This window comes from Dendropsophus ebraccatus, chromosome 4 (genome assembly GCF_027789765.1).
Source record: "Dendropsophus ebraccatus isolate aDenEbr1 chromosome 4, aDenEbr1.pat, whole genome shotgun sequence".
In the NCBI taxonomy this organism is placed as follows: domain Eukaryota; kingdom Metazoa; phylum Chordata; class Amphibia; order Anura; family Hylidae; genus Dendropsophus; species Dendropsophus ebraccatus.
In genome coordinates, this window is record NC_091457.1 from 134,593,855 (window position 1) to 134,620,849 (window position 26,995).

Here is a 26,995-nt window from a genome sequence, read left to right on the forward strand (position 1 = left end):
AATTAGTTTTTACACATAGTTCACTTTGGTAATTTGCCATGTGAGAGGTCTAGACTTTAAGGCTATGTTCACACATCATGTTTTGGCCAGTCTTTCTGTCACAATTTTGGTCAGTATTTGTAGCCAAAATCAGGAGTGGAACTGACAGGACAAAATTTTAATAGAAAAAGTTGCAAATCTGTGTGTTCATCCTTCTCCTGGTTCTGGTTGAAAGTCTACTGACCAAGAGACTGATAGAAATACTATGTGTGAACATTGTCTAACAGTGACCTGTCCCACAAGATTGAAACAATTTGGCTAAGCTTTTAGGAATGTGCCTGTCAACCAGTTTGTTGACTATTTCGACTTATAGCAGATCAACCCAAAATTAAGAGAGTGTCAAGCGGGCGTCGGCAGTGTGTGTCGGGACGTGGGGGCCATGGACAAGGCTGCCACAAGGTCCACGAGAGGATTAGGTGAGTCCTGGGTGGCAACGGTTTGCCTTACTTTTGGGGGTGCCCTAGTTTAGAGTAGGGGGGGCCTTATTTTCAGGGGGATGCCTTACTTTAAGCTACAGGGTAGAGTAATTGGGATGTCTTATTTTAGGAGGGTGTTTTATTTTCAACCCAAAATGGTACCAAGGAAACTAATACAATGGTTCCTCTGTCAGTGTCAGTGTGTGCTCTGTGTGATGTTTTGCAGTGCAACTTTACAAAAGACTGGGTGCCAGAAAAGTGGTTGAGAACCAAGCAAGTGTTTTGAGTTCTAAGGCAAAATTTCCTTGAAAATAAAGTTTGAGAACCAAATTGTTCAAGTTCAAAGCAGTCTGAGAACTGATGTATCACTAAAGTCTTTAAAAAAAAAAAAAAAAAAAACATTATGGCAAGTGTTAAACAAATATACAGAAAGATTCACTGAACCCAAATCCAATGAATCAGCTGTCAATTCATTTAGTCTTGTTAAAGTCGTTCTGCTTTCCAAGTGTTCTGATTCATAGTCTGGAATGAGACTCTGGACTGTCTCACTCCAGACTTCTTAGAGCATCAGAAGACTTAGAAAGAGGAACGACTAAATTAATCAGCTGATTCATTAGGTTTGGGCTTGTCGGATCTTACCTTAGATTCACTCAGCTCTATTTATTACTCCTGGAATGTACAAATAATGGGGGAGATTTATCAAAGGGTGTTATATTTAGACTGGTGCAAACTGGCCACAGCAACCAATCACAGCTCAGCTTCCAGCTCTGGTGAAAGGAAAGCTGAGCTGTGATTGGTTGCTGTGGCCAGTTTCCACCAGTCTAAATTTTACACCCTTTGATAAATCTCCTCCAATGTGTTTTTTTATTGTGCAAAAGTAGCAAAACATTAAAAAAAAAGTACTATTACTGTAACCGTAACCCAAAGAGTATAGTTACCATATTTAAAGAACAAAGGCACACTTACTGTTACGATGATGGTAACCACCCATAATATTTTCTTTTGTTATTTCATGCTCCTTGAAACAGTCCAGAATTTTGGTGTGTTGATTAGAGATGAGCGGACTTTTCGGATTTCTGGTTCGTGAGAACCAGGACGATCGGCGTCGGATTCCCGCTGTCTGCTCGCTCCGTGCAGCGGGTGGATACCTCCTAAGGAACGCCTGGAAAACTGGGATACAGCCAATGCCAATGGTGCCAACTGGGATACAGCCAATGCCATCTCTAGTGTTGATGCTGATATACCTTGGCATACCTTCAAAATTGAATTCCAAAAGCTACAGCCACCTACCTGTGACATGGCCATAGATTTTAATACCGTTTTGAAGGAATTCTGATATATATTGGTCATCTAAATGGGACCCTAAAGCAAATCAGTGACCCCAAAACTACCTTCTGAATTGCTGGCAGTGTGTGGGGCTCGGCTTACGCCCCTTCAATTGAAAAGCATGGCACAGTTTTAGCTGCAGACTCCATTCTCACATTCGTCATGCCTGTGCCAACAGAGAGAGATAAGATGTCTCCGCTCTGATCCGCCCTCCCTGGACGTCAGTCTCTGCACTCTTGTGTTGCCAGTAGGGTTAATAACATTGAGGTCTCCAGCAAGTTGACCCCAGATTAACCCTCTTGGCATCACAGAGCAGAGACAGATGTGACTCTGGGTGGTTAGGTTGTTAAGGCAATAGTATATATACCAGTAAGTATTGTTCATGGGTCCTAGTGTACTGTTGCATCTGTATGACTCATCTGAGGATTGGGTGGAAGAGTAAAGTTGAGGGTTTGGTGACTGTTGCTTTGGGTAATTTTCCATATAACTTCAGACTTCCAAACCAAATTTAAGATAATGAGGGGCCTTTTCACTGGCAATGTCCCATCTTCTAGTTTGCAGGAAATCATCACTACATGTTTTGGGCTTAAGTAATTATTTACATGTATCTATTTATTTAGGTTTATGTATTAATCACCTTATTTAACCATTTTTTTGATATTCTGCTTTGTGAAAATCTGTTTGGTGTCTGGGAGGAACTGCAGGACTGAATTCAATCTAATTGGAGCCTGGAAAATTACTGAACCATGGTCTGCACTAAATACAGTCTGTGTATTCATTCAGGGGAAAAAAGACCTGCGACACAGCCTTTGCGTTAGCAGGGGGTTTTACAGGGAGTTTAGAAAGAACAAAAATAGTTGGTGTTACATTTAGAAGCAGCTTGTGACTTACAAAACATATTTGTGAAAATTGGGCACCACTGGGATTCTTATAGTGTTGGTAGTTTTTTGAGACTGTGGATTGGTTTAACTAGATAGTCCCACAGCTCTATACTGGCAACAATATCTCTGCTCACAGTTTGTGACTTAAAGGAGAAGTCCTGCGGATTATAAAAGCCTGCAGCAGGCAGAGGGGAAATTGATTACAAGTACTAACTTACCTCTTCCTGTGCCCGCGGTGAGCAGTAGGACTGGCCATGGGACTCCTCCCGGGATCTCCGGAGCTGACACGTCGTGGATGGGCTGGCCACTCAGCCTGTCAGTGGCTGGGGCAGATGCTGCTCCAGTAACTGATTGGCTGAGCAGCCGGGACAGGCCTTTTCTCCTTAAGTGTTGACGTCATCACAAAATGGGATCACGACTGGGGCCGGTCCCATCTCTCAATGCAGGCACGGGGAGAGGTAAGTTAGTACTTGTAGTCAATTTCCCCTCTGCCCCTGCCTGCTGCTGGCTTTTATAATCCTCCAGACTTCTTTAAATGTCCTTAAAGAGCCATTGGGGAAGCACAGAGCTGCAAAATATTCTCCCCATTCTGCACTACTATGGGAAATTAACAAACAACCCCCCCCAAAAATAAAATAAAAATAATAATAATAATAATAATAATAAAAAAAAAAAATTATATATATATAGGCTAAAATGCCCTTCGGATCGATTTGAAAAGACACATTTTTAGCATTTGTGTCACTGCTGAACGTCCCTGCCCAAGCACATTTCTGATGATTACGTCAGGCCAGGACTTGTGGGTGTAATATGGACATGATAATATGGTAATTTTATGATCCTATAAACCAGATCTTAGCCAAAGAAGAGGAGCTACATGGTTGTGTACAAAGAGGACTGTATAGCAAGTTTAAGAGTGGCTGCCATCACTAAAGTTTGTGGCATTAAAAAAAAGAGCATCATCTCCTGCCTCATCAATATACCTGTCTTTGGTCCCCTGGAAGAGCATCCAACATATGTTCTTTTTTTTTTTCTTTATTAAAGGTTTAGGCACAAACAGAGTGTGAGAGCTCTCAGCTCAACACTATAAAATATACAAGTAACAACATTTCCATTTGTAGCAAGTAAGGAAGTACAAATGAAGGAACAAAGTACAAATATTGAGCTCACAACACACGGACTGCACCCCGTTTTCACAGTTTTTGGCAACTACATAGTTACCCAGAAAGAAATGTAGGGAGATAAGAGGAAGAACAGACAAAGTAGAAAGAGAGGGTATAGTAAGCAAAGGAAGAGAAGGGAGAAATATCGGAGGAACAGTGAGTCAGACCTGGACCAAAAGGCAGTTACATCACTCAGAATGTAGATGTAGTACTTACATTGTCAGACGGTGTTCTCGATAGGTCTCTGTAGGCATCGGATTCCTGAAATTGTAACCTTGCCAACCATGTACGCATGAAGCAGGAGGAAGTATCGTGGAGGCTCGACGTGAGGTCTTCCATGTACATGAGATCATTGACCTTAGATATCCATAGCGAGATTGAGAGAGTGTCCCTACGCTTCCAATATAGAGGAATACATGCCCGAGCAGCCATTACTAGAAACGTCAGGAGAGATTGTTTATAAGTTTGAAGGGAAAGATCATAGTATTGGAGAAGGAAGAGCTCGGGACCCATAGGCACCGTAAGTTCAGTGACCTGACAAATGACCTGGGTCACTTTAGTCCAGAACGGGGAGAGCATGGGACAAGACCAAAAAATATGCAAGTATGTGCCCTCAGCTGAGGCACAACGCCAGCAGGTAGGGTCAACATCTGGAAAGAGGGCATGTAAGTGCATGGGGACCCTGTACCACCTAGATAGAATTTTATACCCTTCCTCTTGGAAACGAGAACTGATGGCGGCTTTTTGAATCAGTTGAAAGATTCTAGTCCTTTGTTAAGGGGTAAGGGAAAAGTTGAGGTCTGCTTCCCATTTCAATATAAAATCAGGTGGAGGATGGTCTGTTGGGGTTAGGAGCAATTGATATGCTAAAGAAAGTGTGTGTCTCAGTAGCTCTTCCGCCGACCATAACGACTCCAAAGGAGTGAGAGAATCGGGAATTTGAGAAGGGTCTGGTAAAGATGTAAGAAAGTGACGCAGTTGCGCTACTCTCCAGGGACCTAGCGGACACGGTTCCGAGGCAGCTGGGAGGTCACTAGCAGATTTCCAAGCCTAAAGGCCCTATTCCACGGGCCGACTGACAGGAGCAAACGAGCGCTATTAGCGCTCGTTTGCTCCTTGTTCCCCGCTCGCTGCTGCCACCGCTATTCCACGCGGCTGCAGCAAGCAGGTGAGTGCGGGAGGAGCCGCGGGGATCTGCGGGGGGGGCTGCCCGGGGGATTGCTGATCGTCCAGGCAGCCCATAGGATAGAGGAGCGTCTGCTGCCGACGCTCCTATTCCACTGAGCGACGGCAGCAGATTGTTGCTGTATCAGTCGTTTGTTTTTCAACATGTTGAAAAACAAATGACTGCAACGATCAGCCGATATGAACAATGTCGGCTGATCGTTGCACTCAATTCCATTTCGTTACGGCCGATAATCGTTCCGTGGAATAGGGCCTTTATCGAGTAGGAAATCCTTCACTGGAAAAGACCTTTTTGTATCCAGGCCCGAAACACCGGATCAGTTTAGCTAATTACAAAATCTGGATGCCCCAGTATTGGCATCATGGCAGATTGTGCTGGTAAGAGGGTTTAGCGAATGACTTTCTCTGAACATGTCCCGATCACTGGACCAATAGTAAGGTTTAAAGAGATTGCAGGGAAGCTGCTGGCAACCAAGGGATACCTCGTAGAGGAATCCAACATATGTTTTACCAAAAGTCCTATACTGCAAAAGTTTAGCCACCTCTAACCATATTACGATATGGCTATTATGTTCTTATGTATGCTGCCTACTCGTGGAACACTGCTTGAATTGTGTATAATTTTCTACATCTATTGTGTTACTAGTCTGATGAATATGTTTATAGCAGTACCTTCTTCTTTAAGTTAATTTCTTTATGAGATTTGCCTCAGCTACAGCAGATTATCACACGCTAAAATTTGCTATTTTTGGTAGGACTTTAGCAAGGAAGAGGAGCATTAAGTGGCTTTTGCAATCCATACCCTTGCGTCCATTTTCCAAGTCCATTAGGCAGAGAAGTGCACATCTGAGCCAACATTTAATGGACAGAGAAGCTGCACAGGTTTCTGCTGAGCGAACAAGTTGTATCCACATGATGCGTGAGGAGGGGGCGAGCGCTGCACAGACTTCGAAGGGCTCAAGGCTTAGTGCGTACTCGCAGCCCTGGAGGGAGGACGTAAGTGGGGAAAATAAGAGGAAGGATTTATTGGGGATTTCTGGGAGATTCACAGCCATAATGAATATATTCACCACAGACCCATTAACTGGGGCCGGGTGTTAAAGCTGATCCGTTGCACAACCTAAAAACATATAAATGGCTGCCAGCTGTTGTAGAACAAATCTGTCTCCTCTCAGCCCACGTACCAGTGATGGCTCTAAGCTGTTCTCTTTCACAGTGATAATACTGGAAGGTGTTCTGCTCTGTTCACAAGGGCTTCTTCTAGGATTAGGGAGACTAGCCATGGTGCTGGAGGACTGGAGTACTTTCACGTGTTCTGAGACGCGATGTATCCTCAGCATGGGGTCCTGAATACTGAAGGAACAGAAAAAAAAAAACAAATATAAACAAGCATATACACAAAGGACTGCAGATTTCCCTTACTAGACCCCATGCACATACTGATTCATAGGTATGGGTGCTGTTTGTTTCAGCGCCAAATCTTAACAGGGAGAGCATTCATGTTCATGCCTCGTTCACTGCAGTAGTGACCACTGATTGGACAATCCAGAGACTGCAAGAAAAATCCATAATTGAGTGTGCGCCACCATTGCTCAGTTATAAGTGGGATGTGAACCTGTGCACTTTCCCCATTGAGAATTCATCAGTGATTACTGCCCAGTGACAAAAATGGAAATAGTTTTTGAAAGAGTGCCTAACTCCATGGAGCAGACTTTTTTTTTTTAAGAGCCTATAGGTTCACTTCAATGGGATTGTTCTGTGATTTTTTTTTCTTATTAACCCCTTAGTGACCGCCATGCTGCCTTTTCACGGCGGCCACTAATGGGCTTTATTCCGATGCGTACACCTTTTAACGGCGGGCGCATCGGAATAAATTACCGCCCGGCGGCGGCTGCAGGACGGGTGATCAGCGGTCAGTGTGACCGCTGACACCCTCCTGTAACTGCCCGGAGCGGAGGATTCTCCGTTCCGGGCAGTTTAACCCGTTAAATGCCGCTGTAAAACCATGACAGCGGCATCTAACGGGTCCCCGTGGGTCACTTACGTGATCGCGATGTCCGGTCCTCCGATGTCTCCATGGTGATCCCGGGGTCCTAATGAAGGTCCCCGGGGTCACCATGGAGATGCCTGATTCTGACAGGGGTGGCCGTGGCTATTGCCTGTCAGCATGAGGTATGATACAATACACTGCAGTACATCAGGTACTGCAATGTATTGTATCATTGATCTAAGTATTTTACACTAGTGTACAGTAATGTACACTAGTGTAAAAGTAAAAAAAAGTGAAAAAAAGTGTGCACCAAACACAACACAGCCCCCACCAGCCCCCCCGCCCCAATAATAAAGATGCATTACATTCCCTATACCCAATAAAACGTGACATAAAAGTGATCAAAAACACAAATCATATACATATTTGGTATTGTTACGTCCGTAACGACCCAATCTATAAAACTATATCAAAAATTATATCGCACGACACACGCTGTAAAAAAAAAAAAAAAAATAGTACCAGAATCAATCCACTTTAGAAAATACGTCATAAAAGAGATCAAAAAGTCATATACATATAAAACTTGGTATCAATAGAAACTATAGATCTTCCCTGCAAAAAATAAGCCAAAACCACCTCTGTCGCGCAAAACATGAGAACGCTATGGATCTTGCAATGCGGCGACAGTTTTTGTGGGTTTTTGCTAGGTAAATAGTTTCTATTGTGCCAAAGCGGTAATAGTTAAAAAAAAACCTACACAAATGTGGTATTGCCGTAACCGTGGCGACCCAGAGAATACATGTATTATGTTATTAGTGACCGCCGATACAGATTTTTACGGCGATCACTAATGGGCTCTATTCTGCTGCCATCAGCTCTTTATGGCGATGGTGCAGAATAGTGAAGCGGCGCAGGTAATCCCCCGTCCCCCTCCTCTCGGCTACCGGAGGTAGCTGAGGGGTTGGGGCAGAGTGTGGGGTCAGTCCCGGCAGGTCCCCTCACCGGCGATCGCCGTTATTATCAGTATAACGGCGGCCACCGGTAACAGACATTGCCAGCGCAGCTGAACGCTTTCATCTCTTCTCACCGTGAATCCACAGTGAGAGGAGATGAGAACATGTCCCCCCCGTCCCCAGAATTAACCCTAGTGACCTGGTCACTGACCCTCTCTCCCAGGGCGGCCATCTGATCCAAGATGGCCGCCGCCATCACTGTGAACAGACTCTGTTCACAGTGATGGATTCCTAAAAATGATCAAAGCCGGAGGTGGTGGAGAGCATGGGGCAATGATCGGTGACCACCCTGTGTGGTCATAGTACAAGTGATCAGCGGTATATACTATATACCACTGATCGCTTGTTCCAAATGGTGCCAGCACTTTTTTACGCCTGTCACCAAAGTCAAGTGCCCTGGATTATCCGTAACAACCCTGGATTACTTGTAACCACCCTGGATTACTTGTAACCACCCCAGATTACCTGTAACCACCCCAGATTGCCCGTCACCACCCCAGATTGCCCGTCACCACCCCAGATTGCCCGTCACCACCCCAGATTGCCCGTCACCACCCCAGATTGCCCGTCACCACCCCAGATTGCCCGTCACCAACCCAGATTGCCTGTAATCTCCCCAGATTGCCCGTATCCACCCCAGATAGCCCATAACCACCCCATATTGCCAGTCACCTCCCCAGATTGCCTGTCACTACCCCAGATTGCCCGTAATCTCCCCTGATTGCCCGTATCCCCCCCCAGATAGCCCATAACCATTCCAGACAACCCGTAACCACCACAGATTGCCCGTAACCTCCCCAGATTGCCACAGACTGCCTGTAACTACCACAAATTGCCTGTAACCACCCCAGATTGCTCGCAACCACCCCAGATTGCCCGTCATCACCGCCAAATTCCCCCCCCCCCCGATTGCCCGTTGCAACCCCAGAAAGTCAGTGAACACCACCAGATTGCCCGTCCCCACCCCAGATAGCCAGTGAACACCCCCAGATTGCCCACCACCACCCCAGATAGCCAGTAACCACCCCTAGATAGCCAGTAAACACCCCAAGATTGCCCATAACCACCCCATATAGCCAGTAAACACCCCAAAATTGCCCATAACCACCCCATACAGCCAGTAAACACCCCCAGATTGCCGGTAACCACCCCAGATTGCCCGTGACCACCCCAGTGCTTTTTCTCCCCTGTTCCTAGTGAAATTGAGAAGTTTTGAATACTTTCCTCCAATACCTGTGGGGTCAAAATGCTCACCACACCCCAAGATGAATTCCTTGAGGGGTGTAATTTCCAAAATGGGGTAACTTTTTTGGGGGTTCTATTCTGTAGACATTACAGGGGCACTGCAAACGCACCTGGCGCTCAGAAACTTCTTCAGAAAAATCATGCACTGAAAATGCTAATTGGCACTCCCTTCCTTCTGAGCCCGGCTGTGTGCCCATACAGTGGTTTATGCCCACATATGGGGTACCGTTCTACTCAGGAGAACCTGCGTTACATATATTGGGGTGAGTTTTCTTCTCTGTTCCTCGTGAAATTAAGAAATTTCAAACTAAACAAACATGTTATTGGAAAAATTCTATTTTTTCATTTTTACTGTCTTCTTTTGAATACTTTCCTCTAATACCTGTGGGGTCAAAATGGTCACTAACCCCCAAGATGAATTCTTTGAGGGGTGTGCTTTCCAAAATGGGGTGACTTTTGGGGGGTTCTATTCTGCTGACATAACAGGGGCACTGCAAACACACCTGGCGCTCAGAAACTTCTTCAGAAAAATCATGCACTGAAAATGTTAATTGGCGCTCCCTTCCTTCTGAGGCCAGCTGTGTGCCCATACAGTGGTTTATGCCCACATATCGGGTACCGTTCTACTCAGGAGAACCTGCGTTATATATATTGGGGTGAGTTTTCTCCCCTGTTCCTCGTGAAATTGAGAAATTTCAAACTAAACAAACATGTTATTGGAAAAATTCTATTTTTTTAATTTTTACTGTCTTCTTTTGAATACTTTCCTCTAATACCTGTGGGGTCAAAATGGTCACCACACCCCAAGATGTATTCTTTGAGGGGTGCACTTTCCTAAATAGGGTGACTTTTGGAGGGGGGTTATTCTGCTGACACTACAGGGGCACTGCAAATGCACCTGGCGCTTAGAAACTTCCTCAGCAAAATCTGAACTGGAAATGCTAATTGGCGCTCCTTCCTTTCTGAGCCCCGCTGTGTGCCCATACAGTTTTTTTACGCCCACATATGGGGTACCGTTGTATTCAGGGGAACCTGCGTTACATATATTGGGGTGAGTTTTCTCCCTTGTTCCTCGTGAAAATGAGAAATTTCAAACTAAACAAACATATTATTGGAAAAATTCTATTTTTTCATTTTTACTGTCTTCTTTTGAATACTTTCCTCTAATACCTGTGAGGTCAAAATGGTCACCACACCCCAAGATGTATTCTTTGAGGGGTGTATTTTCCAAAATGGGGTGACTTTTGGGGGGGTTCTATTCTGCTGACACTACAGGGGCTCTGCAAATGCACCTGGCGCTCAGAAACTTCTTCAGCAAAATCTGAACTGGAAATGCTAATAGGCGCTCCTTCCCTTCTGAGCCCCGCTTTGTGCCCATACAGTGGTTTACACCCACATATGGGGTACCATTGTACTCAGGAGAACCTGCGTTACAAAATTTGGGGTGCATTTTCTCTCATGTTTATTATGAAAATGAGATACTTTAATATTAACAAATATATTATTGGAAAATTTCTATTTTCCATTTTTTTCCGGCCTAATTGTAAATACTTTCCTCCAGCCCCTGTAGGGTTAAAATGCTCATTATACCCCTAGATTAATTCTTTAAGGTGTCTAGTTTCCAAAATGGGGTCACTTATGGGGGTTTCCAGTATACAAGCCTCCTAAATCAACTTAAAAAAATAACTGGTCCCTAAAAAAATCAGTTTGGGAAATTTCATGAAAATTTGATAATTTGCTGATACATTTCTAAGCCCCGTAACACCCTAAGGGTGCGTTCACACCTACAGGATCTGCAGCAGATTTGATGCGGTGTTCAGTTATTTAAATGAAATCTGCTGCAGAAAATCAGCTGCAGATCCTGTAGGTGTGAACGCACCATAAAACAGTGAAATATGTTTACAAAATAAAGCCAGAATAAAGAGGACATATTCATAATGTGACTTACTAACTAATTTTTGTCATGTGCCTTTTTTTTTTTAGAAGCAAAGAATTTTAAAGTTCGTAAAGTGCAAAATTTTCAAATTTTTCATTATATTTTGATGTTTTTCACAAAAAACAGACAAGACAGTGACCAAATTTTGCCACTAACATAAAGTACCATATGTTACGAAAAAACAATCTCAGAATCGCTAGCATATGTTAAAGCATCACTGAGCTATAAGCGCATAAAGTGAGACAGGTCAGATTTTGAAAAATTAGCCTAGTCATTAAGGCCCAAACAGGCTTGGTCCCTAAGGGGTTAAATAAGTTAGGTTGGGCTATTAAAAAGATAAAGATGTACTCACTCGCCTTAGTCCCCCACCTCTGACATTCAGTCTTCACTGCTCAACACTCCCTGCTCTCCTCTAAGCAAAAGTAATTACCTGCTTAGCCTATCATGAGGCGGACGATCATGAGTGGACACTTTCTCGTATCAGTAAGAAGTTTGAGCAGTGGGAACCAGGCACAGGTGTGTACATCTTTTTTTATTCCTTTGATCCCAGTCTTGACAGTTTCACCTATCCCACTGCAAGAACTCCGCTATTTTCAGGTATTTTATACCAAAGAACTAAAAAAAGAGATGTCTACCAAAATTTGATTTCCAAATTTTTTGACAAAAAATTCTTATTGGTAGCTGAACTGCATGATTAATATATTATTACTGGTACGGTGCTTAATCTAAAGATAGCTGGCCCAAGCTTGCACTTTGCTTGATAATCCCTACGTATCAGATAAGATATCAGATGACCTAACGATCACCTGGGTGTAAAGACGGAACAATAATCGTCCCGTTTAATAGAAGGCAACGATCTCGGCTGGTCGTTGCTGTCGTTTGTCTTTTAATATGTTGAAAGACAAACGACTGTGATAGCAGCGATCTCCTGCCGTCGCCTCGAGGAATAGGAGCTGCAGCTATCCTCTATGGGCTGCCGGATGATCTAGCGATCACCCAGGCAGGCGCCCCGGCCGCAGCCTCCCCTGCACTTGCCTGCTGGAAATAGAGGAGCAAACGAGCGCTGTCAGCGCTCGTTTGCTCCTCTATGTCGCTCCGTGTAATAGAGGCTTTAGCAGCATAGTTGAGATTGACCGCCTACTCCAACTGCGGTTGGGGGTCTGTCCAGCTCGGCAAATATCGAAGATCACTGTTTAGTCCCACCTTCACTTGTCAGTAAGGTATAACAGAGAGACAATCAAAAAGATCAATGCAGTTTTGAGTATTTTCTAGGATTTTCACCATGAGATGTTGTCCAAGATGATCTTCCAAATTTTATTAGTGCTCCTTGAACTATTTGGCAATAGAAAGAGCAAGTAATTTTTATAGTGGAGGAAAATAGGACTTTACTGTAAATTGTAGATGTCACCCGCCACCTGGCTTCACAATGAATGGAGATAAACTCTATCCACTGTGTAATATTACGCCAAACAGCTAATTTACGCGGGTGGCGGCACCCCAATGATCAGCGACTGATGAGCTATCCTGTGTATAGCTCATCAGCATGTTTTAGCCATAAAACTCTTTTAATAAAAAATAAAAAAGGGTACCAGATTTGTACCCTGAAAATAAGGCTGCCCGTTGCCCCCCGCCACCACCCATGATTCGCCTAATCCCCTTGTGGACCTTCACAGTCTGCGCCGCAAGCATACTGGTCCATGGCCCCCACGTCCTCCGCATGTCCCAACGCTCGCCTTGCCACATGCCTGACGCACGTCTCGCTGCTGATGCGCTCTTGGTCCCGCTGCTAATGCTCTCCTGCTTCAGCAAGGATGTTAGTGAGTTTTCGGGGGAGGTCCAAGGAGGATGTGTCATTTTTCTCCTCTGGGGGGAGAGAAACAAGACAGTCCCCAAAAATAACACACAGGGGGAGAGTTATCAAAGGGTGTAAAGTTTAGACTGGTGCAAACTGCCCACAGCAACCAATCACAGCTCAGCATAGTGCCTGTTTTTGACCAAAAATTTAATATAAGGCACTGTCTTATTTTCTGGGAAACACGATATGGGGGCTACAGTGCCTACAGTGCCACCAGATTTCAAGACAGAGGCAAAAGTGTAGGGATGGATGATTATATTCACACACGGGCGCTAGTCTCGCATGACAGCCTCTCTGCCACTTTAGCTTGGACATGATAGTTAAGGGACCCTGTTACACTGTGCTTGAGAATCTAGGGGCTTCAACTTACAGCTTAATGCGGTTGTAGATAGTTGGCAGCTTAAGACATCTGGAGATGAGAGATTGATCTGGTGAATGATGGAAGGCGACCTGGTGCCCCCTGGAGAGCACTTAATGGCTGCTTCACAAGTAAACATCTCTTCATAAGCTTTATATTATTTATAGTTAAGATCTGCCCCTTACACAGAAATAAGTTCCTTCCTACACTTGTCAGTAAAGCGGCTTGGATGGTATTTGGAGGTAGCTAACTGGAGATGCTTCCATCCTTGGGGTTGGTAGAATAATACATGATCTGACTGAAGTCGTATGAAATAGTCAAATATAAAATAACTAAATTCTAACTACAAGTTGAAGATACGTTTTAGTGTTTTTGCTGTAGAGGAAGGTTAATAGTTTATGTTTTTTAGCCGGATTTAGCTGAATGGGGAGGCTAAGTCACCGGCTTTATCAGTGCTCACATCTAATTTAGTGTCTGACAAAGTCTTTGAAGTTTTTCATATTTTACCTCCTTCCTAGGTGGTCTAAGATTAGATTTCATTTTCTTTAATGTATTATACATCAAAGTCATTTCCTTAAGGGTCTGAGCTAACAAACCTCTTTTCATGATGTGTTTGAATCAGGTAAACTGCATTTTACTGAGAAAGCCGTAGCTGTCACTTGGTCCCAGCCACACGGACCAGCTATAAAGCAAAGCAATGGGCTGGACATGACCACCTAAGGCGATATATAGAATTGTTATCTATGCAGAATGGATCCAAAAGATATTTGTAGGATTGAATGTTAAAAATATACTCAGATCTTTTGCCACCTTTAGGCATATGCTACTTGTTCATCTAGTTGATATTTGTCTAGTGTCTCTGTCTATGTTTGCCAGTAAATATAAGTGGGATGTCAAAGGGGCTATATGGTGAGAAGCTTAAACATGAATGACAGTACAAGCAAAGAGTTTCCTTCTGTACTCAAAAAGCTGTTTTGCCGCCTCCCCCCTCACTTCAGAAGAAGCAGGATTTCTGTGTGGATTGTGGTCTATGGGTGGGGGATGAGGGAGAATGGAGAGGAGAAAAGGCAGCCCTGCAAAACACTACATCCTGCAATCTTCTCTCACCAAGTTCCCAGACCAACACTGACCTTTCTGACATTTGAAGTCAGCATTTTATCTGCCCAGACAATCTCCCAACAGCAGGGCTGCTTGTCTGCTCTTCCTGCTCACTCTGCCCCTCCATAGGTTATAATTAGAGATGAGCGAACCGGGTTCGAGTCGATCTGAACCCGAGCGTTCGGTATTTGATTAGCGGTGGCTGCTGAACTTTGATAAAGCTCTAAGGTTGTCTGGAAAACATGGATACAGCCAATGACTATAGCCATGATTTCCACATAGCCTTAGGGCTTTATCCAAGTTCAGCAGCTACCCCTAATCAAATGCCGAAAGTTCGGGTTTGGATCGACTCAAGCATGCTCGAGGTTCGCTCATCTCTAGTTATAATGGACTCAGCAAACCTGTCTTCACTTTGCTCCTTTGTAATAAAGACAACATTGCCTAATAATGAACACATAAGAAGTGAGGGGGGAGTCAGGAAAACATCTTTTTGGGTACAGAAAGAAGCTTTTTTGCCTAATAAAATCTATTACAGAGTTCCTGAAAATTGCTTGTACTATTGATCTCTGCAAAAAAAAAAATAATTATTGAATTTACATGCTATTTCAGTAGGTGTCAATATTTCATTGACCATTTAGAAGGTAAACATTTTTCCTTTATCTCCATTGTACTTGTCTCCATAGGGAAGTCACAATCTAACTTTAAACATCATTTAATAAGAAATATTATATCTAGTTTTGGGCCACCCCATGCACTATTCATCCTCAAAGGGGTATTCTGATTTGAATTTACTTGTTCTCTATTTTGTTGGTGGCTCCATCAACAAGGAAATAGAACGTTGGTGAACGTGCTGACCCACCACCTCATTTAAAACAAAAGGAGATGGGGCAATGTTACAGTATATAACAGTTTACAATGGACGTTATTTGATACTTAAAATAACGACTGTTATTTTGAGTACAAAGTAACAACCGTTTTTTAACATACTGTGGTTCCTGTCATTGCAGTGACGCCCGTTGGTACATTATTTACTTTTAAGTTGAATGATGGCCGTGTTCAACACCCTTTTTGGTGTGGCCATTTTTTAATCGTCCATTGAATTATGTTAAAAAGACGCCAAAAAAAACAAATGTGTGTGAACAACTAAAATAACGTTTGTTGTTCACTAAATAACGGCCACCAACAAATGTCCTGAACATTAATTTGACAGCTGCTTCAAAAAACAGCTGTTATTCTTGTGTGAACTAGCGGACGTTCTTTCCATAGACCTTAATGAAAATCATTGAAGACTGAAAATAACTGAAGTTATTTTGAGTATCAAATAATGGCTTTTAAAAAGTGTGAACATAGCCTTACGGTGACCGACACTAGCTCTTTTTCTAACATACTTGGGATGATGTCACATACCGCCATGTTGGCATCTGTGCTTAGTGCACAATGTTATGGTTGCATTCTCGCTAGAATACACTATTATGGGGACATCTATGGCTGGCTTATACTGTTTTGGGGATATCTGCGGCTTACATATTCAGTTCTGGCAGCATCTGTGGCTGTACATATTGTCACTTACCAGAAATGTCTGACTAGCGCTGCCTTAGGGAATATTTCCTTATTATGAGAAGGATTATTTATAATAATACAGTGACTTGTATACACGCCTTTGTTGTGTATATGTACTATGGCGTGACAATGAAATGGATTACCTCCCCCCCCCCCCCCCCCATCATACAATGGCAAACTCTTTAACCCCTGCCGTTTCCAGTCCAGGATGTTTGCACAGTAAAAGCTTCTTTCTTCAGATCATATCTGTTGTAAATAAGGTTTATGTGACTTAATGTCGGCGGCGATCACTGTAATCCAAAACTTTGAAAAGAAGCTTCTGTGCAGAAATAACAGATAAGATCGGTTTTGTCTGGAGTGAAATTGTATGCCTCCATTATTTCCATAATTGTAACGCTGCTCAGATTTCACTACAAGCTGAAGTTAAGAGCAGGCAATCTTCCTCTGCTCCAGCAGTATGCCATTACTGCCACATGTCCTCTGAGAAAAGAACAAGTCGGCGGGCCTGTATGTAGCAGGGCGCAGTAATGGCGTATTCATATGTAAACTACGCTCATTGTCTTCTCCAAATAATTGAGCTTTTTCTGCATATCTCTTAGGGCTGAAATTAAATGGTGCTGATGGTTGAGCCTTTTTCGTACATTTCATAGTAATCTCCGTAGACACCTCTGTTTGGGCATATATCTCATTATTTCAGTAATGTCTACAAAGATCTGGAGCGGGAGAAAAAAAAATGAACCTGACACAGTAACAGAAATGTAGCTGTGTATTGGTGTTTATATGATGCTTGTGCCTGTGTGGGCTGTTAGTACATAAGATGGGAAAAGTGTAGAGTCACCAACATTACAACTATTCCTTATGTTGTGGTCAACGTCTGAAGGAAAGGCAAAGGATGCAGGGGGCATTGAAAACCATATGGCCCAAAGCCTTATGGCTTATCTGCTTTGTTAGGTATCTGGACTAGATAGGAGAGGCACTGGGGCATTGTACAATTGGTATCACCTAATGGCCCATTAATAATAGCATGTAGAGGGTAAAAGAGATGAAAATGTGCCAACTTTATTAAAAGGAAAACTTAGTACATTTTAAATTCTCTCGAAAAATACATAAGCAGCTGTAGATTTGCACCATATGTTAAATTTGGCGTAAAAGGGGTTTTCCTAAATCAAGCTTAGACATGCCAACCATATCAGATCGATGAGTGGCCGGCCCGCTGTACTTCTACTGCTCATTTGCTTGCAGTACATTGCACAGCTGCTGCATACTTTAAGCCCTTTTACACGACATGATTATCGGCCAAAGAAGCGTTTCTATCAACAGTTTCGGGCAATAATCGGCCTGCTTAAAAGTGTCAGCAATCAGCCGAGGAGCAAGGAAGGTTTGCTTGTCAGCTGATCACATCTTTGTGTCGGTGGTAAAATTTATCACTATTGCCCGCACATTTGCCTGTGTAAACAGGGGATGTGCGGCCGACAACAATTATACTTAAATAGGTGCACAAACAATACAGTAATTGTTCGTGTGGCCCGCCAATCTCGCTTGTGTCCTTGTAAAGCCCAAAATGGGGCTGTTTCAAAGGTTTCTTTGTAGCTGCGAAACAAGGTACAGCCTCTACATAGTATACAGCATGGGTCTCCAAACTGCGGCCCTCCAGCTGTTGCAAAACCACATTTCCCATCGTGCCTGGACAGCCAAATCCAAAGCTTTAGCTGTCCAGGCATTATGGGAGTTGTAGTTTTGCAACAGCAGGAGGGCCGTAGTTTGGAGACCCATGGTATACAACATGGGTCTCTGATCTGCGGCCTTCCAGCTGTTGCATAACCACAATTCCCATCATGCCCAGACAGCTAAAGCTTTGGATTTGGTTGTCCAGGCGTGATGGGAAATGTAGTATTGCAACAGCTGGAGGGCCGCAGTTTGGAGACCCATGGTATACAACATGCAGGTGTACAGGCTTATGTAAACAGTGAAAAGGCAGCTACACTCAGACGAACATTCACAGCCTTTTTAAACAATTGATCACCGAGGGTACCGAAAGTCATCCCCTCACCCATCTGAAATTGATGGCCTCGTCTGAGTGTAGACCAATTAATAGTATGTTTTAAAGCCCTAAAACTAGATATCCTGGGAGACCAATCACGCTTTTATCATTGCTTATAACTTGACAAAGGAAGATAAAATTTTCAAAAAATTGCTAGATTGCGTAAAAAAAAAATAATCTTATTTTATAAAGACTTGTACCATGTTTTGTTACACATACATCAGCCATGAGGTGGTATAAGAAAAAGTACGTTAAGTATAACCGTTTAAAATATCTAGCCAATTACACCAAATGTGCTGCACCACAAGCTGCAAAGTATTTCCATAGGAAAGGAAAAAATAACTAACACAATCAAGCCTCACAAGGAGCCTGAGAAGCCGAGATCATTGAATCTTTTGACTTGCGGCCTCTAGCCCAGAACTTTTCAGGGTTTTTTACAGTGACAAAAGAGTACCTGTAAACGTCATCTCCCATCCATGCGTCAGTTCAGACATAGAGAAACTCCTTGAATGCTGAGGCAACTATACCCAGCGAGTTCAATGCACAAACCCTCCTATCATAAACAGGACTGTCTGGGTTTCCAACAATTGTACCTCCCAGCATGGAATGCATCTCTCCATGCCCGAAGTGAAGAATGGGTGGCAGGTGAAGCTGCCCGGTGTCATTGAGGCGGGGCCTAGAGTAACCATGCCCTAGGCCAGCCGTGCAGCTCTGCTGGAGTAAAAGTTCTGTTTTTATCCAGAATACTGGCGCTAACACAGATTCCCTTTGAAAAAAAAAATATATATATATATATATATACTGTGATCTAAATCTAAGATCACTATACAATTTCTATCTTTGTTCCTACTATGCAGGTAAAAACCTAGTGGCTTATGGCTCAACACCCAGATCTACTAGTTTCTGCACTTAGATCTACTAGCAGATTTCAATCTACTACATGACCATCACTGCATTAAAATGTCATCAGTTCCAACCATGATTGATTGACTCTGCCATATGTGTGTGCACAGGAGGAATAATACATCTGGCCATCATATATCTCATATGTGGCATTTTTTGCAGATTTCAGATTTTTTTCAGATTCAGAGCTGGTGTCTAGGGATCCTAACATCTGTGGTGTCTGCACACAGTAGGAGATCTTGTACTGTCTTTGTGCATAACCTAAAACAACAGCAGCATAGGAGCCATGACAAAGCAGTAGTGAGCTGTGTACACTGTGTTTTAAGGTTGGGTGAGATCTCTTACAGAGCTATCTCTCTCTACCTGTGTACCCAGACTCTCCCCCTTCATAAAGTTTCCTTAATTGTAACTTGATACCTAAGCTAGCTAGAGGATGGCATGGGGCTTATTTTTAAGAGTGAATGACAGTTTAGTGGTGGGGGAGGGAAGCTTGATAACAGGTGAAGGAAGCATTTTTGTCTGGTAAGATATATTACAATGTTTCTTATATTTATGTGTACTATATGAAATGACAGTATCTGATATCAAACTACTTTTAATGTTCTCTGGCACGATTATTTACCATCTCAAATGAGTAATCAAATATCAAAGAATGAAAGCTACTTTAGAGGACTAGCCATATTTCTAAAATACCCAGTTGCACCCCAGCAACCTTTTCTTGTCATCGAGATTTTGTTTGCTTTAACGTCCGTTTCATTCACCTTGTCCTGTGTCTTAGAATTGTCATCAGTTAAACAATAGGTGTTTATCAAGTCTCCGAGCCAACTGACCAGCTTGACATTTTCTTGTGTTTTCTTTGGCAAAGTCTCATCAAGTCAATTACAGGACAATCTATCCTTCCCTTTTAATAATTGAGAAAGCAAACAGCCTCTGTAGGTGTATTGTTCTCTTCATCACTGATTGTTGCCGGATACCCAAATTGCTTTTTAAATGGAAAACAAAGAGAATGACGGTTGTGTATTTTTACTAAAGGTTGTAGACCAGGAAGGAGATCCGGCTGGTGCTTTTTTTGGGGTGTGTATTTTATTACTCTGGACAGGTTGCATAGACATGGAATATGTGACTGAATGGTTGTTTTCTTCTGCATCCTACTCTTAAGAGGCTGTTTCTCATCCAAAACTATATTGTCACATATTGTATATGTAGCTGGTTTCTAAATTAAACATTGCCCTTAGTTACATAAATATTTGGCATACAAAGCCCTGGTTTTCACTGTTTTATCGTAGGACACATGTTGCGCCATAAACGGCAGCCTAGAGTCAGCCGACAGGCTCCACGGGTAGCCGCAAGGAATTACTGCGTCCAGCTGCTTTTCACTAATAACCATCTACAACCTTTTAGTGAATTGCAAATAAATAGAGATGAGCGAACTTCGAGAATGCTCGAGTCCATCTGAACCCGAACTTTCGGCATTTGATTAGCTGTGGCTGCTGAAGTTGGATAAAGCCCTAAGGCTATGTGGAAAACATGGATATAGTCATTGGCTGTATCATGTTTTCCAGACAATCTTAGAGCTTTATCCAAGTTCTGCAGCTCCCGCTAATCAAATGCCGAACGTTCGGGTTCGGATCAACTCGAACCCGAACCCGGTCCGCTCATCTCTACAAATAAAATTTATTAAAGGGTTTAGTAACAAAGGCTGTCTAAACAATGAAGCAGCCTAACTATGTCACCGACACAGGCCATGGAAAAAAGTAGGTCTTTTTACTGGAATGAATGCAAACCATTTATTAAAATCCTATACACTATCTTCAATAAATTCATGAGAGTGTTATTATAAGTCTATGTTCATACGCTGTACAAACAACACCATTCCGCCGTGAATTGATCACGATTGTTAATTTTGGCCTTTGCAGGGCTGTTGTGTGTGAACATAGCCTTAATGTGTTAATCAGATGCCAGAAGTGATCTCCAGATTTGCTAGCCAGGAATTTATTAAATGTGGGTACATGACTCTTGTGATATTCAGGTAATTCACAATGCTCCAAATTCTTGCATAATCATAATAATTGAGCAAACTCGGATTTGTTTAACTCTACTAATCATCATAATCTTCTCACCTCTGTTGCTTCCAAGTTTTCTATTAGAAGCAACTCTTTATACCCCATCCCAACTCTCTTCCCTGACCATCCTAAGTCTGCTTCTTTCCCATCCCGACCCTAATTCTTTCTCATTTTGACCATGTTGCCTTCCCATCTTGGTTTTATTCCATTACATTCCTTGCTCTGTTCTACCTGTTTTGACAGCGAAATATCATGGTAAAATAACGTAACATTTAAAAAAAATTGTTAAAGTCCCTTTACATAGTATTGCATCGTAGTCTTACCACAGTGAGAAACATAGACGAGTTGTGCGGTCTCTGGAAAAATAAAAGCGGACCCATTTCTGTAATCTCATCTAACCTCTATAACAAAAAAAAAAAAAAAGGATATATAGGAAATTGGTTATTTATGCATTATTTGTGATACCAGATCTGTTCTCCGAATTTGTCAAACAAACATCTATAACATGTAAGAAAATGATGTGAATATTGTTTGGTTCAGTAGATTCACAGTGCACCGAATTCCATCACTACCATTGTACTATACTCCATGTTCTGTTCTAACCCAAGCATGTTTCCTTTTCACACTTGCCTCGCCATCCTGACTCTGTAACATTCCCTTCCTTCCCCTATTTCTCCAGCATCAGGCCTCTTTAAAATTCTGTCATTTGACATCAGATTATCATGGAAGAATGGAAGAAGAAATCCTTTAGGTGTGACCTTAATGTGTAATTGGTGAAGGTCTGGCCAAAGAGACTCCCACTAGTCCCCAGAATAAGTTTGCATTTAGACTTGTCAATGTTACCTGGTGTTTCAGCCCAGCGACCCCCTTCCCCCCTCTGTCCCATGTCATACCACACTTGATGTGAACCTTTTTATGCTTTTGATCATCAGGAATCCCAGCGGTCTGACCCTTCTGATCACTCTTTAAATTTGCTGAAACATTTTAAAGAAAACAAGAACTATAAATATTTACTGCACAGCGACTTTAAAGCAGCTCTGTACCCACAATCTGCCCACCTCAAACCGCTTGTACCATCAGAGAGCTGCTTTTTATCCAAGATCTGTCCTGGGGTCCGTTCAGCAGGTGATGCAGTTATTGTCCTAAAAAACAACTTTTAAACTTGCAGCCCTGTGTCAAATTGGCATGACCTCGAAAGTCCGTACAAGCCTGGAAGACAGAAATGGCTGCACATCACACCCATGGTTGATATGAAAGCTTGTTCAGCTACATTACAAACCAACATCAGAAGTTAGTATATCATTTGATCAAATCATATTGCCTCATGTACCACATGCAGGTCTCTGATACACGAGTCTCTACACTAAACGTCACCGTGTCGGTCAGCGACCGCCAACCCTGCAAAGCAAGCGCAAGCAGGGAAGGGGGGCCAACCCCACTGTCACAAGACCAAACCCCACAGGTGGAAAAGGCAGCCGCCAAGCAACACAAGTGTGAACAAGGTGTTACCACTCACCATTGCACCATCAGGTACAATGGGAGAAAGAGGAGGTACTTACCATATGTACACAGGTGCTTCCTGCTAATTTGGATTACATGTGTCTTACAAGGGAGGAGTGCTAGCCACAAAGAAAAAAGGGACAGGAATACATAAAATGCACAGGCCTGGAGGACAAAAAATGGCTGCGCATCACACCCATGGATAGAGTGTCTGTGCCCTAGGCTTGCACTGCCTCTCCGTCCCTCCTCCTCATTATTAGGAATGCCCCAGGCGGCAGGATTTCTCCTATTTATCACTTATCTGAACACTGCACATGTGCTGGATCGTTAAGGCACATGTGCAATGTTCAGACAGGTGATGAATAGGAGAAATTCTGCCGCCTGGGGCATTCCTAATAATGATAAGGGACAATTTTAAAAGCTGTTTTCTTAGGACAAATCAACCAACAAAACACAGTAATCACTGAACTCTAGGAGAACAGTGAAAAACACTCCAATGAAGTACTCAATCAAGAGTCTCCACTGATGCCCCCAAAAATTTAAATATGCAAAACAAGAGTCCGTGAAGTCTCGGTTGCGAGTCTCAAAACACGGGATAGCCAGATATCCTTAGCCTGTTGCCACGGGGTGCCTCCATGATAGGGAGAGCACCACACCACCCTGATAAATAGCCCCTTAAGTCCCACTAGGTTGCGAATATTGGAACATAAATAGGGAAATAACTGCATCTCCTTCCGAATGGACCCCAGGACAGATCTTGGAGTTAAAGCAGCTATCCAACAGTACAAACGTTTTTTCTTCAGTTTTTTGCTTTAATGTCTTTGTATTGATTTATACTATAGCTATTGTATGTATTTATTTTATATTGTTATGGTATTAATTCTGCCTTTTTACTACTATCTTTTCAGATCTGGGACATGAGCGATGATGAAGTGATCTAACAGCAAAAATCCCCCATTGTATCTGTGCAATAAGAGACGGGAACATCACCATCCAGCTTGTCGTTCCCTGGCTGCTAAAAAGTAGACCATGTTCATTTTGTCTTTCTCTGAAATCATATATACTTGCTTCCTCTTTACTTACCTTTACATTTTTACTATACTAGATCAGATTTACTTTTGTATTTGCTCAGTGCTAACCTCAGATTCCTTATTTCATTTTCTCCCTGTAAATATTCACAGCAAAAATATATACAAATATATATAACGTTCAGAGCATCTATCCTAAGCAGAGTATAGATATGAAGCGACCCTATACTAATGATATACATAAATATATCTTCCTGCATATCAGTTATTGCCTACAACATATAACAAAGCTTTTTATACATGAATTTTTGACAGAACACTTATACATCACCCATGATTAGTTATATATCGCCCATAAACAATAATAAGCTGTGATCTACAGATAATTATTATTGTTAAGGTTCATGGGATAAGCAGAGATATTGTTACTTATATGATGTTACTCAGTGAAGCTATTTAATAGTTTGGTTAAAATTTTAATATCTCAAGTTAAAGAAAGTCCTTTAAAGGGGCACTCTGGCGGGGGAAAAAAATCAACTGGTGTCAGAAAGTTATATAGATTTGTAATTGATTTCTATTTAAAAATGTCAAGTCGTCTAGTACTTATCAGCTTCTGTATGTCCTACAGGAAGTGGTGTATTTTTCCGGTCTCACCCAGTGCTCTCTGCTGCCACCTGTGTCCATATCAGGAACTGTCCAGAGCAATTGCAAATCCCCATTGAGAACCTCCCCTGTTCTGGACAGTTCTTGATATGGACAGAGGTGGCAGCAAAGAGCACTGTGTCATACTGGAAACAATACACCACTCACTGCAGGACATACAGAACTAATAAATACTGGAAGACTTTAGATTTTTAAACAGAAGTAAATTACAAATCTATAACTTTATGACACCAGTTGATTTGGAAGAAGAAAAATTGTCCCCATTTAAATAGATGACAACTGGCCATAGACATAGTAATTATTTGAGTATTTGCATGTATAACCAGTATTTGCCATCTTGACTATTAATGAAAGTTAATTTCCTGTGAAGTACAATAACTATACTAGATATGTATTTCCTATATACAGTTCTCTTCATTTATAATATTTAGTTGGGTCCATTTAGACCAGTGTTTCTCATCTCCAGTCTTAAAGTACTCCCAGTAGGTAATGATGTGAGGATATCCCATGCAAAGAACAGCTGTGGTGACACCTAATGCACTGACTATAGTTCTATCACCCTTGAAATGCTAATGCCCCTATTCCACCGGTCGTTAAGAGGAGCAAACAAGCGCTCTCAGCACTCGTTTGCTCCTCGTTCCCCGCTCGCGGGAGGAGCGGCGGCGAGTGTGGGAGGGGCGGCGGGGAGCTGCGGGGGGGGGGGGGCTGCTCGGAGGATCGCTGATCGTCCGGGCAGCCCATAGGATACAGCAGCGTCTGCTGCCGACGCTCCTATTCAACGGAGCGACAGCAGCAGATCATTGCTGTATCAGTCGCTTGTTTTTCAACATGTTGAAAAACAAGCGACTGCAACGATCAGCCGACATGAACGATGTCGGCTGATCGTTGCACTCTATTCCACGGGACGATTATCGTTCGTAGCGACCGATATCGTCCGAATACGAATGACATTCGTTCCGTGGAATAGGGCCTTAAGAAAATCCTCAAAACATGAGCTGTTGGGGATCTTCAAAGACTGGAGATAATGAGCACTGATCCAGATAGCGACACAGTTTTAGTTTGATATCACCAGAATGGATCTAAAACAATGGCATGAAGATATAGGTTTAGGCTTTCAGCTTTAATCCAAGAGGATTACAAAAAATATTACATTAAAGGGGTTGTCCGGGAAAAATTCATACATAGCCATGCTGCGGGGGACATGTCAGTAACGTATCCTGCTCCCCCGCCACTACCGATTTCTGGGCCATTCCCTCTGTGACACCCTTAGTGTTCTGAAGACATCCGATGACGTGCAGTTTCCACCAGAAATGGCCACTCAGCATAGAGTGTATGCTGACCAGCTATTTCTTATTGGAACTGGACGTCATGGGATGGGGAAAAAAATATAGAGCGGCACAGAATGGGGCGGCAGCAGCAGTGGAGGGGGACACATAAGCATGTACTACTGACATGATCGCATCCATGCTGCCGGGGCCGCAAAATGTGACTCATTCCCATACAATCCCTTTAACCATTTCAGAATTGCAGCCATTTTTTACACAGTCCTTTTCAACGGTAATTTCAATCTCACAAAATAGAAGGAAAAGGAGGCCCCCCAACTGCATAAATAGCTTCTAGCCATGCCGGTATCCTCATCATGCAGAGCCACAGTGGTGAACTATATAACCACAAACTGGTACAGAGGTAGAGAGGTAGACATGATATGTCAATTATATTTTAAACTTAAAGGGGAAGTCCGAGCAAAATAATTTTAAGATATGTTATTGCTGAACAAAAGTTATGAAAATTACTAATAGGTACTTATTATGGGAAATGCACCTACAGTATAGTGCATTTTCTCTGCACTTACTACAGCATGGCGTGTTCAGGTCTCTTTAAAGTTGGTGATATCACGTCACATAAACTGCCGACACCTGCTGCTCCAGTCTGTACCACCACTGCAGCAGGTGTCGGCAGTTTATGTGACGTGACAACACCAACTTTTCAGAGACCTGAACACGCCATGCTGTAGTAAGTGCTGGAAATAAGCACTATAGGTGCATTTCCCATAATAAATGTCTATTAGTAATTTTCATAACTTTTGTTGGCCAATAACAGTTATTTTTCCCGGACTTCCCCTTTAATTCCCTTAGCAATGAGAGCCAGTGCAAACATTGGCAGATGGGTGATGAGGAACGAGAGAAGAAGTGGACTGATGAGGCAGCAGAGTTGAGTGTGGATCGGAGAGATGAAAGAGTGCTAGATGGGAGGCCAGAAAGAAGAATATTGAAGTTATCCAGATATGAGATAATATCAATGAGACATATCACAAAGGCAGAAAAAGAGAATATTCTTCAATGGCCGAGTCAGTTATCTAACCTCAGTTTGATCAAGCCTTCTTACCACTTGCTGAAGACAAAACTGAAGGCAGCTGACGTAAAGTCCTAACAAAACATCTCAAGTTTAAACTTGATGATGTCCATGGGTTCCAAACTTTGGACCAACATTAACGTAATATTATACATGTATTAAAACATATAAACAAATCCTTATATTTAGAATTAGAATTTGCTTTTGAGCCTGTGAAATGGAAGGACCATGTAAAAGTTGCCGTCATCCTGAAATAGACAATCCAATATTTTTGTTAAACCCCTTGAATTAAGCTGCGAGTTGACACTTTAACCAAACGTTAATGGATTTGTTTCAGATCTATCTTGGTGATGTACAGAGGCAAAATTATGGAAACT

The 26,995-nt window shown here is 42.6% G+C and overlaps 1 protein-coding gene across 3 annotated transcripts in view; it reads left to right on the top strand.

Moving 5' to 3' along the window:
• ATG7 (autophagy related 7) overlaps window positions 1-24,925 on the top strand; it is a 174,341-nt gene extending 149,416 nt beyond the window's left edge. For all 3 annotated transcript variants that reach the window (XM_069968819.1, XM_069968820.1, XM_069968822.1), the window contains one exon: window positions 23,484-24,925. In XM_069968819.1, coding sequence (XP_069824920.1) covers window positions 23,484-23,516 — 33 coding nt within the window. In that variant the 3' untranslated portion in view covers window positions 23,517-24,925. The remainder of the gene's footprint in view (window positions 1-23,483) is intronic.
• Window positions 24,926-26,995: the final 2,070 nt, after the last annotated feature.